The sequence below is a fragment of the Equus quagga genome, chromosome 14, assembly GCF_021613505.1.
Source record: "Equus quagga isolate Etosha38 chromosome 14, UCLA_HA_Equagga_1.0, whole genome shotgun sequence".
In the NCBI taxonomy this organism is placed as follows: domain Eukaryota; kingdom Metazoa; phylum Chordata; class Mammalia; order Perissodactyla; family Equidae; genus Equus; species Equus quagga.
Window position 1 is genome coordinate 72,604,307 of NC_060280.1, and position 15,142 is coordinate 72,619,448.

General features: G+C 34.7%; 1 protein-coding gene across 1 annotated transcript; it reads right to left on the reverse strand.

Annotated features, from left to right (window-relative positions):
- Window positions 1-105: 105 nt before the first annotated feature.
- Window positions 106-1,038, reverse strand: LOC124252572 (olfactory receptor 8B3-like). Its single transcript, XM_046686238.1, has one exon. It carries the CDS (start codon window positions 1,036-1,038, stop codon window positions 106-108), a length of 933 nt encoding a protein of 310 aa, XP_046542194.1.
- Between the last annotated feature and the right edge of the window lie 14,104 nt (window positions 1,039-15,142).

The window sequence follows — 15,142 nt, forward strand, 5'->3', positions numbered from 1 at the left end:
ATGGTGAGGAAGAAATAGGATTAAAAGGCTAACAATAAAAATATTGTAATAAACACAGAATCTCCTTGTCCTAAGATTACCTACACATAGAGACACTGATTCTAATCAAAATGTTCTCTTCCTCAGGATTTTTCTCAGAGCAATTTTAACATCTTTGTTCCTCAAACTGTATATTAAAGGATTCGCCATAGGAACCACATTGGTGTAAAAGACAGAAGAGATTTTTCCCTCATCCATAGACATAGCAGAAGATGGTTTGAGATACATAAATGCGCATGATCCAAAAAAGAGAGAAACAGCAATTATGTGGGAACTGCAGGTGCTGAAGGCTTTGGACCTGCCCTCCATGGAGCTGATGTGGAGGATGGTGGAGAGGATGAAACCATAAGAGACAAAGATGGTGAGACTGGGCACGATGATGTTGATGCCCACCACAATAAATACTACCAGCTCATTGATGTAGGTGCTGGTGCAGGAGAGCTGGAGAACCGGGAGGATGTCACAGAAATAATGGTTAATAGTATTTGCATCACAGAAGGTCAGTCTCAGCATGCATCCGGTGTGGGCTGTGGCACCAGAAAATGCCATCAAGTATGAACCAAGCATAAGGCTGAAACACACTTTAGGGGACATGGCAATGTTATACAAAAGTGGATTACAGATAGCCACATAGCGATCATAGGCCATTGATGTCAGCACATAACCTTCAGAAATGGCAAAAAAACAGAAAAAGAAGAGTTGGCTCATACACCCCAGATAGGAGATAATATTCTTCTTTGATAAGAAATCCATCAGCATTTTTGGTGTAAATACTGAGGAATAGCAGAAGTCTACGAAGGACAAGTTAAGGAGGAAAAAGTACATGGGGGTGTGTAAGCGTGAATTTAGCCCAGTTAGAGTTATCAAGCCCAAATTTCCCAACACAGTGACCATATACATTACTAGAAACAGGAAGAACAGGGGGAGTTGGAGATCTGGTTGGTCTGTTAACCCCAGCAGGATAAATTCAGTCACGAAGGAACAGTTTCCAGAAGCCATTCTTTTCTAAGAGAATCTGAGGGCACAGGAGGAAAGGGTTACTTTAGAGAACAACTCAGCTCTTCTGCAATGTCTCGTCTGATAAGAAAGTGTATACACTTGAAATGCCCAAGACTAGCCCAGCCTGGACCCATAGAATCTGCCTTTGCTATTATCATGACACTGAGTGATTTAAACTTTCCCTTACTGGAGTCTTAATAAGCTAAATATAGCAAAGGGCATCACAAACAGCCTATGGAGAGGTCAGTGATGCCATATACAATCATGACTGTTAGAAAAACCAAGATAGAAGAAGGGTGGATCAGGACAGAATCCTCCTTCTCTCATCTCACCATTTCTTCATTAGCTTAAGTTCTCCCCATCAGTAAAATTGGGGGCACCTACTTTAGCAACTGGTGCTGGCCTCTAAGGCAGAGTCGACTTGGTGAGGTGATAAACAAAAAGATCGTTTCTAATCAAAATCTAAGGAAGCAAAGTGTAGGAGAGGTTAAGCGACTGCCCAAGTCATAAATCTAGAAGAGAGTTCCATCCATGGAGAGGGAACTCACTGACTGGGATAATGCACTTTCTGAGCCTCCTAATCTCTGAACATTCTCTGATCACCGTTGAACTCATTGTCCTGGCAATTTCACTTGAATTTCAGGACTGCAAAAAATGTAAAAAAATTGGCAGATCTTATATTCCCGGACTTCCATCTCAAAACAAGAAGGCCATTAATATAAATAGAATTCAGAAGCTCACCTTTCTTAGGCCAGAAAACCTCAGTACTCTCTTATCCTTGGTGGTCCTAGAAAGGCAATTTCAGTTTATGAGGCTTTTCTTCCTTTGATTCTAAAAGGATGTAGCCCAGATTTAATTTCATATATGCCCTGGAAATCTTTCTGAACTAAAAATCACAATTTCTGATTGTGACTTTAATCCCTCTCAAGCAGCAGAAAAAAATAAACAGTCTTATCACATTTGCTGCTTGATAAGACACAGAAGATTGAATTTGAGTTTAATGATACAGTTCACTTGATTATAAACAGATTATAAGCTTGCTCATTCTCTTCCCCAGGTAATAGATCCTATGTGTAAAAAATAAATAAAGGAATTATATTTACACTCTGGATCATCATCTCTCTTTAGCTCTTTAGGGACTCAATATTTTCATCTAGTTTACACTTCACTCTAGGGATTGTACATCCCGTAAGGCAGAGACAAAAATAAACTCTCATATTCTTATCATCTTCATGTCTTAAGGAGGATCTATTATAGGGTTTCCTTCTCTGTTCCTTCTCATATTCTAAAGGAAAATTTTCCAGAGTCTTCCTACAGGATTCTTCATTTCTTTACTTGAAATTTTAAAAAATTTTAGTAACTTAATTCAATTGTTGTCTTTCCTGGGTTATCTCCAAAAAAAGAAAAAATAATAATACCATTTTCCCTTATAAAATTTTTACTTCTAAACATCTAGGGGAAATTTCTACCTGAGGATTCTGCTGAGTCCTTAAATGTAATATTTCATTAACTGAGGTCATCAATTCCTCTTCATCCTAGAAAAGAGTAGGGTCTATGGAGTTAGAAGGAATGTGTTGAATCCTACTCCATGCCTACTAACTTGGACACATAAACTCTCTATGCCTCATATTCATAATTTCTAAAATAATGATGATAAACACAGCATCTCTTTCATTGGGTTCTTTTGACGATTAAATGAAAAAAATGTATGTAACATGGTGAGAACAATACCTGGCATGTGGTAAATAGTCAATCAATGTCAACTGAGATTATTTATGTTCTCAAAATTTCCCATAGACCCGCTGTTGTAACACTCATCAGACCACTTTTCCTCTTTAATTCCTGTGTTTCTCCATAAACTATAACTCCTATAAGGACGAATATCTCCTCTCACTTGTTTACTACCTTTCTTGCTGTGCTATATATAATGCCAAGTACGTAGTAGGCACTCCATAAATAATTCTCTAAATATGTTGCTCTGGGTGAAAACCTTTAGAATGTTTTCCACATTTCTTTCATGATAAGCTTTAGAGTCTGCAGCCACACCAATTTCCATCCATTTTCCTCAGCCACTGCACACATTCAGTTACTTTTAAGATTTTAATTGAACTGAACTGATGAATTGTACTAGCTCCAACTATTATTCTAGCATCTTTCCACATACTCATTCTTATTTGGCCATATACTTTCCTTGCTAGAATAAGTTCTGAACACCCAGATCTGTCCCTTCCTAGTTTAAGAACTTTCAGTGGCTCTCAATTACCCATGGGACAATTGAAACATTGTATAAAAGTATAGGAATCAAAATTGCTCTATTAAGTTTTGGATAACATTAAAGAAGAAATTAAGTGAGAGGTAAATCTTATAAAAATTATGTAAGTACTATTCTGATTGATTTAACTGTTTTGAGCACATTAAGTATTGTGCAAACTCTCACTTTTCTCAGCAAATATAAAAAGGAGAACGTTGAGGCCAGCCTGATGGCCAAGTGGTTAAGTTCATACGCTCCACTTTGCTGCCCAGAGTTTCACTGGTTCGGACCCTGGGTGCGGACCTAGCATGGTTCATCAAGCCATGCTGAGGCAGCATCCTATATAGCTGAGCCAGAAGGATCTACAACTAGAATATACAACTATGTACTGCAGGGCTCGGGGGAGAAGAAAAAAAGTAAGATTGGCAACAGGTGTTAGCTCAAGTGCCAATCTTTAAAAATAAAAAGAGAGAGAATGTTGGATAATGTTAACATTTAAGAGACCAGAAGAGTATAAGGAACAGAAAACATTAGCCAAGTGAACAAAATAATATATTTAAAATTTAAGTTTAAATCTGCACATACTCTCCTTTCTATCATAATGTTACAAGTTTTCTCTTCAGTGTTTACTGAAAATTTGCAAGAATATCTCTCAAGATATTCATCTGTTAAAATAATATACTTTCTACTTAATAGCTCAGGAATGTAACTATTAACCCATGTTATCAATGAGAAAGTTCCATGCTTTGAGTTACAGAATTCTCACTTAAAAACTTATTTACAACAGTCACTTATTTTTCTCACATAATAATAAATATGGAGGTACAGTGTTCTGGGGTTGGGCAAACAACTAAACACTCTCAAAGATCCAGAGTCTTTCCTTTCACTGTCTACAGATTGTTGTCCTTAGTCCTCCAGTTGTTCATCTCAGGGTCACAAAATGACTGCCATAGCTTTAAGAATCACATCTAAGCACAACTATATCTAAAGAAGAACGCAAGAGAACAAAGCAAAAGAACTCGCTCATATATCTCTCTCTTTATATCATAAAGCAAATCTTCTCCAAAAGCCAATGGATTACTTCCCTTTAGTTAAGACTATGCCACATGGATGATCTGGTTTCAAGGAATAGTGTCAAAATGGCTATCTTCCATTTTCAGCCACTATCATGAAAGGAAGTTTTTGACATTATAAAGGAGAGGACATGTATTGGGTAAGACATCAACACGCTGCCACAAGCAAAAAGCTTGTGAAAGATCTTTGTAATAGGAAATTGTGCCTGTTCAACTTAGCTATAGAATATATTTGTTATTTTTAAGTGAATTTACTCTCTTGAGCTTTAAATCTACTCACTTATCTTAGCACTCAACTGTCTTAAATAAATTTAAATGAAAAAATTCATAGGTAAGTAAATATTTATACACAGACTGCTTAGACAAAGTGAAGGGAAAAGGGCATCACGCTATACTTAATAGAGAGGGTTCCCTTATTAGTCAAAAATAAAAGACTCCCTAAATGTTCAAACTGCTAAAAATAAGGAGTGCCTCCAAAGGACACCATCAAGAAAGTAAAAAAAAATCTCACAGGATGAGAGAAATATGTACAAATCATCTACTTGATAAGGATCATGTATCAAAAATGTATAAACTGCTTGTCAGCTAAATAATAAAATGACAAGAAATCCATTTTTAATGATCAAATTATTTGAATAGACATTTTTCCAAAGAATGTATGCAAATGGCCAATAAGCACATGAAAAGATGTTCAATATCATTAGTAAGCAGAGAAATACAGATGAAAACCACAACAAAATATCACCTCACACACACTAGGATGACTACAATTTAAAAAAAAAAGCAGATAATATTAAGTGTTGATGAAGATGTGAAGAAATTGAAAGCTCATAAACTGCTGGTTCGAATATCAAATGATGAAGCCCCTTAGGAAATCAACCTGGCAGTTCCTCAAAAATGTAAAAACAGAATTGCCATATAACCCAGCAATTTCTTTCCTAGGTACACACCTAAGAGAACATCTAGCCACACAAAAACTTGTGTATGAATCTTCATTGCACCATTATCCATAATAGCCAAGAAGTAGAAAAATCTAAATTGAACATCAACTGAAAAATGGGATATGTCTATATCCATACAATGGAATATTATTCAACAAAGAAGAAACAATAAAGTGCCTTTATAAGTTACAAAATGGATGAAATTGTAAGCCTTATGTAAAGTAAGAAAAGTCGATGACAAAAGATCACATATTACCTTACTCCATTATATGAAATATCCAGAGCATTCAAATACCTGGAGATATGAAGCAGATTGGTGGTTGCATAGGTCTGAGGGTGTGGAAGTAGAGGGGTGGTGCCTGAGGGTATGAGCATCTTTGGGGAATGATGAACATGCTCTAAAATCGATTGTGGTTATGGTTGTAAAACTCTGTGAATAAAGTAAAAACCACTAAATTTTGCAATTTAAATGTGTGATTTTTATGATGTGTAGGTAATATCAAGAAAATTACCACAAAAAATATTAAAACTCTAAAATAAAAGAAGATGAAATAAAAAAGGAAATCAGAAAGCATCTTGAAGTGAGTGAAAATATAAATACAACATATCAAAATACATGTAATATGAATATAATGCTTACAAGGCAATTTATAGCAACTAAGTTCCCACCTTGCAAAAGAAAAGTGGTTTTAAATCAAACATTTTAACTTCCATCTTATGAAACTTCATAAAGAACATCAAATGAAAACCAAATTAAGTATGAAAGTGAAATAATAAAGTTAACAGCAAAAAACTTAATAAAAGAGGAAGCAGAAGAACAGTATACAAAAATCAGTTAATCTAAAAGCCGTGTTTTTGAGATAGTAAAAGTGATAATTCTCTAGTCAGACTGATCAGGTCAAAAAGAGAAAAGACACAAATAACCAATAACAGAAATATGAGAGGACGTTACTATCAATCCTACAGACATTAAGAGGAAAGTAAAGGAATATTATGAACAAATTTATACCACTAAATTTGACAACCAATGAAGGATAGATTCATTGAAAGACACAAACTGCCAAAATTCACTTAAGAAGAAATAGGTAAATAAAATGGCTGTATATGTAATAAATAAATTGAATATTCAGTTGAAAACTTTCCCACAAGGAAAATTCTGGGTCCTGGTAGCTTCGTTGTTAAAATCTACCAACTATTCACAAAAGAAATAATACCAATTCTACACAAACTCTGAAAAATTAAAAAATAGAGAAATTGTACAATTCCTTCCATAAGATAAGCATAAGCCTGTTACCAAAACCAGACAAAGTAGTTACAAGAAAGGAAAACTGAATACCAATAACCTTCATAAGCATAGATGAAAAGTTTTTTCTTAAGTTTTAGCAAATTGAATCCAACATTATGTAAAAAGAGAAATGCATCGTGAAAAGTTAGATTCAATCTTAGGAGTGCAAGATTGGTTTAATATCTGAATATCAATCAATGTAATTCACCATATTAAGAGAATAAAAAGATAAAACTATGTAATCATATAAATAGATGCAGTAAAAGTATAAAAAACTATAAATAGAAGGGAAAGGAACTTCCTCAACCTAATGAAGGTCACCTACAAAAAAATCTGCAGCTAACTCCACACTTACAGGTGAAGAGTGAATCCTTTACCCCAAAGTGTGGAAAAACTCAAGAATTTCCACTCTCACTATTGTTATTTGACATTGTACTGGAGGCCATAGAAAATTCAATAAGACAAGAAAAATAAATAAATGGAGGATATGCTGCAAAAGAAAAAGAGGATTACTTCTAATAGAAAAGTACATGATTGTATTAAAAATAATCCCAACAAATCTAAAAAATAGTCCTACCAGGACTTGTAAAGTTCAAAGAATATAAGGTCACAGAATATGAGGTCAGTGTTATTTCTATTTATTAGCAATGAACAATTGGAAATTGACGTTTTTAAAAAGCCATATGCTTTACAATAGCACCAAAAATAATGAAAACTTAAGAATAAATTTAATAAAATATGTGCAAGATTTGTATATTCTGAATATAAAACAGTGAAGAAAGAGATCAAAGTAGACATATAAATGGAAGGTAAACAGTGTCTATGAATCAGAAAATTCGATATTGTTAAGATGTCCATCCTGTCTAAGCTGATTTATATATTCCATGCAGTTACATTAAATTCCAAGCAGGGTGATTTACAGAAAGCTGATTCTCAAATATATGTGGAAAGCCAAAGAAACAAGAAAAGGTCAAAACAATATTTTAAAAGAACAAAGCTGGAAGACTCACACTAGCTGATTTCAAGAGTTGCTATAGTGCTACAATAATCAAGACAAAGTGGTATTGGCAAAATGATACACAGATAGTTCAGTTGAACAGAAGATAGAACACAGAAATAGATCCATGCACAGTCATACCTCATTTTATTGTGCTTCACTTTATTGTGCTTCCTCAATATTGTGTTTTTTACATATTAAAGATTCATGGCAACGCTGTGTCAAGCAATTCTAGTGGCAACATATTTCCAACAAATTTTGCTCACTTTGTGTCGCTGTGTGATATTTTGGTAATTCTCACAATATTTCAAACTTTTTAATTATTATTATATTTGTTATGATGATCTGTGATCAGAGATCTTTGATGTTACTGTTGTAATTATTTTGAGGCCCCACAAACCACGCCCATAGAAGGCAGCCAATTTAATCAATAAATGTTGTATGTATTCTGACTGCTCCGTTGCTCCATTGATTGACTGTTTCCCTGTCTCTGCCTTTCCTCAAGCCTTTCTAATCTCTGAAACAGAAAGATGCTAAAATGTATTGGAATTAGGTCAATGAATAACTCTAGAATGCCCTCTAAGTGTTCAAGTGAAAAGAAGAGTCACACTTCTCCACATCTCTCACTTTAAATCAAAAGCTAGAAAAGATTAAGCTTAGTGAGGAAGGCATGTTGAAAATAGGCCAAAAGCTAGGCCTCTTGTACCAAACAGTCAAGTTGCGAATGCAAAGGAAACGTTCCTGGAGGAAATTAAAAGTGGTACTCCAGTGATCACATGAATGATAAGTAAACAAAACTTACTTATTGCTGATATGGAGAAAGATATTGCTGATATCTTCTGGATAGAAGATCAAACCAGTCACAACATTTGCTTGAGCCACAGCCTAATCTAGAGCAAGGCTCTAACTCTCTCCAATTCCATGCAGGCTGAGAGACTGCAGAAGAAAAGTCTGAAGCTAGCAGAGGTTGGTTCATGAGGCTTAAAGAAAGAAGCCTTCTCCATAACAAAAAAGTGCAAGGTAAAGCAGCAAGTGCTGGTGTAAAAACTGTAGCAAGTTATCCAAGAGATCTAGTTAAGACAGTTAATTAAAATAGCTACACTAAACAACAGATTTTCAATGTAGATGAAACAGCCTTACATTGGAAGAAGATGCTATCTAGAACTTTCATAGCTACAGAGGAGAAGTCAGTGCCTGGCTTCAGAGCTTCAAAGGACAGGCTGGTTCTCTTGTTAGGCGCTAAGGCAGCTGGTAACTAAGTTGAAGCCAGTGCTCATTTACCATTCCAATAATCCTGCCAAATCTACTCTGCCTATGCTCTATAAATGGAACAACAAAGCCTACTGACAACACATCTGTTTACACCATGGTTTACTGAATAGTTTAAGCCCGCTGCTGAGACTTACTGCTCAGTAAAAAAGATCCCCCTCAAAATATTACTGTACGTTGACAATTCACCTGGTCATCCAAGAGCTCTGATGGAGACATACAAGGAGATTAATGTTGTTTTCATGCCTGGTAACACAGCATCCATTCTGCAGTCCATGAATCAAAGAATAATTTTGACTTTCAAGTCTTACTATGTAATAAATACATTTTGTAAGGCTATGGTTGTCACAGGTAATGATTCCTTTGATGGACTTGGGCAAAGTGAATTGAAAATCTTCTGCAAATGATTCACCATTCTAGACGCCATTAAGAAAATTCATAATTCATTGGAAGAGGTCAAAATATCAACAAAAACAGGAGTCTGGAATAAGTTGAATCCAACCCTCATGTATATCTTCGAGGGGTTCAAGATTTCAGTGGACAAAGTAACTGCAGATGTGGCAGAAATAGCAAGAAACTATAATTAGAAGTGGAGCCTGAAGATGTGACTGAATTGCTATAATCTTAAGATAAAACTTTAATGAAGTTGTTTCTTAAGAATGAACAAAGAAAGTCATTTCTTGAGATGGAATATAATGCTGGTGAAGACGCTGTGAAGACTGTTGAAATTTCAGCAAAGGATTTAGAATATTGCTTGAATTTAGTTGGTAAAGCAGTGACAGGTTTCGAAAGGATTGACTCCAATTTTGAAAGGCGTTCTACCCTGGGTAAAATGCTAAAAAACAGCATCACATGCCACAGAGAAGTCATTCATGAAAGGAAGAGCTAAGCAATTTGGCAAACTTCATTGTTGCCTTATTTTAAGAAATTGCCACAACTACCCAACCTTCAGCAACCACCACCTTAATCATCAGCAGCCAACCACATGGAGGTAAGACCCTCCAGCAGCAAAAAGATTATGATTTTCTAAAGCCTCAGATGATGCTTTTCATTTTTTAGCAATAAAGTATTTTTTAATTAAGATAAATACATTGATTTTTTGAACATTATGCTACTGTACACTTAATAGACTACAGTATAATGTAAACATAACTTTTTTTCTCCCCAAAGCCCCAGTATCTAGTTGTAGGTCATTCCAGTTCTTCTATGTGGGATGCCACCACAGCATGGCTTGATGAGAGGTGCATAGGTCCGCACTCAGGATCTGAACCTGTGAACCCTGGACAGCGGAAGCAGAGTTCAGGAACTTAACCACTTGGTCACAGCACCAGACCCTAAACATAACTTTTATATGCACTGGAAAACCAAAATATTTGTGTGACTTGCTTTATTGGCAATTCACTTTATTGCGGTGGTCTGGAACTGAACCTACAATATCTCTCAGGTATGACTATATATCAGGTTAATTAATTTTGACAAAAGTGCAAGGGCAACTTAATGAAGAAATTACAAGCTTTTCAAATAATGAGGCAAGGATAATTAGATATACATACCAAAAGTGAACAAATATACTAACAGCAAACAAATTCAATCTCTACTTCAGAACATTAAGAGAAATTATGGCAAAATGAATCATAGATATGCATGTAAAACATAAAACCTTAAGACTTTTAGAAAATAAAAATGGAAAGATTTGCGACCTAGGGTTAGACAAGCATTCCTAAGATAGGATACCAAAGACACAGTTCATAAAATAAAAAATAGTTAATTTAGACATTATCAAAATTCAAAACTTTTTCTCTAAAAACACAATGTTAAAAGAACAAAATGACAAGCCAAACACTGGAGGAATATATTTTCAAATCTATCTAATAAGAAACTTATATCCAGAATGTATAAAGAACACTTAACACTCAATAGTGAGTAAGCAAACAATCAAATACAGAAATGAGCAAGTGATGTGAACATATACTTCACCAAAGAAGATATATGGATAGCAAATAAACACGTGAAAAGATATTCAACATCATTAGTCATTACAGAAATGCAAATTAAAAGCAAAGTGAGGTACCACCACAAAACTATTAAATATGCTAAAATTAGAGAAATAATAATAACTGACTATACCTAATGCTGGTGAGGATGTAGAACAACTGGAATTCTCATACATTACTAGTGGGAATACAAAACGGTACTGCCTCTTTGGAAAACAGTTTCACGGTTTCTCTTAAAGTTGTCCCCATCTAAACATTTGCCTAAGTAAACGAAAACATATGTTCACACAAAAATTGTGTATTTATGTTTATAGTAGTTTTATCATCCTTCAAGTGGTGACTGAATAAATGAACTACAGTACAGTCAGGTTTCACTTAATGACAGGGCTACATTCTAAGAAATGTGTTGCTGGCGATTCATTGTTAGGCAAAGATCATAGCGTGTACTTACACAAACCTGGATGGTAGAGCCTACTACACACCTAGGCTGTATGGTACTAATCTTTTGGAACCACAATCATATATGCAGTCTGTCGTTGACTGAAACATGATTATGTGGTGCATGACTATACACCCATGCAATCATTCTACTCAACAGCGAAGAGGAACAAATTACTAATACATATAACAATATGGATGAGTCTCAAATTCATTGCATTCAGAGAAAGAAGCGAGACTAAAAAGACTACATAGAGTATGATTCCATTTATGCGACATTCCAGAAAAGGAAAAACTATAGCCACAGAAAACATACTAGTGGCTTCCAATCATAAGGAGTGGGGAGAGTTTTACTGTAAAGGAGGATGGGGTAGTATCTTTGTTTCAGTGATGGTTACTCTGCTTCCTGTGTTGACAACACTTAGAGAACTATAAACTAGACATTGAATTTTTCCTCTGAGTTATTCCTTAATAAAAGAAAATCTAAACATACACACACAATGAGTTTCCACTTCATGTTTCATATTGACTAGAACAGCTAAAATTAGGAAAAAAATGTAACACCAAGAGAAGATGTGAAACAATTTCACCTTACACACATTTCTGTTGGGAATGTAAAATAGTAAACCACTTTGATAAAGTTTGGAAATTTCATATAGAGTTAAGCATATACTTACCGTATGATCCAGCAATTCAACTCTTAGATATTTTCCAAAGAGAATGAAAACATATACTGCAAAACAACTTGCATACACATACTAAAAGAAGCTTTATTAATTATAGCCAAAATCTGAAATCAATCCAAATGTCCATTAAAAAACAGAAGGGTAAACAATTTGTAGTGTATTCAGACAATAGAATATTACTCAGCAATAGCAAAGAACAAACTGCTGACACACAATAAAATAAAACCTGATAAATATTATGTTAAGTGAAAAGAGCTAAATACAAAAGAATATGTATTCTATAATCCTATTTTTATGGAGTTCTAAAAGAGGTGAAATGAGTCGATAGCGATAAAAATTACATCAATGTTTGCTTAAGGTGTAGAATGTGGAGTTTGGCTGAAAACGTGGAAGAGGAAACTTTCTGGTATGATGGAAGTAGTCTATATAGTGTTCTTGGTGGAGATTGTATGGATATAACCAAAAAGCTATCAAGTTATATACTAAAGATTTGTACATTTTACTATATGTTAATAACACTTCAAAAAATAAAATTTAAAATATGAATTCTTTATATATACTTTTATAAACCACAAAATATTGAGCAACGTATTGTTCAAAAGATCCACTGAGACATATTATGGAAAAATAGGGGTTTTTTTGGTAACATATCTCTACACGATGACATCAGTGGGGACATCCACTTCCTTATATGTCACCATCAGATGCATTATACTGAGCTGGATGAATGGTTCTAACCTGCATAAGTCTCTGATATGTCCATAAAAGAAATGCTGAATTTTATTAAATCCACTTCTAAGACCTAGAGAAAGTCAGTGGAGTTGAGGCAGACACACAATGAGAACTCAGAAAAAAAATCAGATAAAATTACAGATATACATCAGTTTCCATATAAGCTTTTGTCACATGAGTGCCACTAGTTTTACAATGAGTTTATGTTTCTATTACCAATGGTAATGATTGAGCCTCAATCTTGTTTTTTTAAAGATTGGCACCTGAGCTAACATCTGTTGCTAATCTGCTTTTTTTTTCCTTCTTCTCCCCAAAGCCCCACCGTACACAGTTGCATATTCTAGTTGTGAGTGCCTCTGGTTGTGTAATTGGGATACCGCCTCAGCAAAGCCTGATGAGCGGTGCCATGTCCGCACCCAGGAACTGAACCAGTGAAACCTTGGACCTCTGAAGTGGAGCGCAGGAACTTAAACACTCGGCCACAGTTCCGGCCCCAGAGCATCAATCTATATCATTTATTTAGTGATAAACTTACAAATGGGTAATTTCAGTTTAAAAGTATGGCAAATTTTATGTTTCACAAAACAGAAAAGCAAAATCAAAAGAAGATTCTAGCATGCAAGGAAACAGGAAAATTCAACCCATAATTAGAAAAAAATTAATTTATGGAAAATATCCAGAAATGACACATAAGCTAAAATTAGGAGACATGGACAATAAAGCAGCTATGATCAATATGTTACATATGTTTAAGAAGGTAGAGGAAAGAATTAGCATGTTAAATATACAGATAGAAGGGATGAAAAAATGAACAAGAATTTTAAGAGACAAAAAAGCACTGTATTTGAAATAAAAAACATACTGTATGGGATTAACAGAAGATTAGACACTGCAGAAGAAATTATTAATGAACTTGAAAACAACAATAGAAGCGCACACACTCACAAAGATTGAAAATGAATAAACAGGGTATTAGTGAACTGTGAGACAATTGCAAGTGGCCTAATGTATATGTGGTTGGAATTCCAAAAGAAGCAGGGACACAAAAAATATTTTAAAGAACTTCAAGCTGAAGAAACGTGAGGAATAGCTCTCCGAAGTATAGAATAATCAAATTGATTATGCCAATGATAAAGAGAAAAACTTAAAAGCATCTCGAGGGGAAAAAAGATACATTACATTCAGAAGAATGAAGATAAGAATGACAACAGAATTTTCATCAAAACAAAGTAAGCCACTTGGCACTGGAGCAAAACATTTCAATCAGTGAAAGAAAATACTGTCAATCTATATCTCTATACCCAGAAAGAATCTTTCACCAACTGAGAAGAAATAGACATTATTAAGCATACAAAAATTGAAAAATAGAACTACTCTTTTTAAATAACTATTCTTTACAGCATATCCTAAGTATAGTGGTTAGCAGAGTAATGGAATTGCTTTTCTTTGCATTCCATATCAACATTTTCAAAAATTCTGAGGTAATAAAGTCTGAATTGATGATGTTTTCTGCTGGTGGTTAGGTTGAAACCGTACATTTGAAAGAAGTATGAGGACTATATCAGACTAGGATCCTTGAGTAGCCTTGCATTCAAGTATCAAAAAAAAAAAAAAAGCTATAGCTTTGAAATTACAATTTGTTTATGGTTAACAATTTAAACTGATTTGTTTGAATTGCTCAATCTTTGTGAATAAAAATTTTTTAAGTTTCATCTATTTCCAGCCAAAAGAGATTTTGTAAGTTTAAGCTGGGTAATGCTGCATAATATAAATGCATATATTCACACTGGTGTACATTTCATAGTTATAGTTACAGATCCAATCAAACCACTGTGAATAAAATTGGCATTTTTGGAAAAGAGCAGTTTTAATAAGAAAATAAAGTTGTGCTTCATTTAAATAAAAAGTTCAAATATTTCCTTGGATTCAAGTGAAGTCTGACCCAAGGGCTCAGATGATGTGACTAAGGTCTGGTTTCTCTTGTCCTTTCTCAGTCCTGCTCCCTCAGCGTAAGTTCAATCCTAACCAGGTTTTCTGCTTATGGTCACAAGATGACCACTGAACGTTCAATCCAAAGGCCTCTGGTTTCTTTCTGGCAAGGACAAACAATTGAAAAGTATCACCAAATATCTCAGATTTGGTGAGCCTGATTACCAAAACCATAAAGGGCCACTTCACTCATTAGGACTCAAGAATAGCCAGTGTGACTATCTTTCAAAATCAGTGGTTAACTAGAGAATTCAAAAGTCAGAACATTAGAAATGAGAGGTGAGTTAGGGGGACAATTTAGAAAAAGTAAAGTTTAGCAAAAACAGGGATAAACAGAGTTTGAAAATAAAAAGAAAAGCTGAGAAGATCGATGAAGTAACGTTAGGCAATTAAAGTGGATCCAGCTCATGCATTGAGAGAGAGAGGAACAGTAAGAGACATTAGAAAAG

Excerpts from the sequence above, each read along its gene's own strand:
- LOC124252572 (XM_046686238.1), bottom strand. The coding sequence starts at position 1,038 with ATGGCTTCTGGAAACTGTTCCTTCGTGACTGAATTTATCCTGCTGGGG.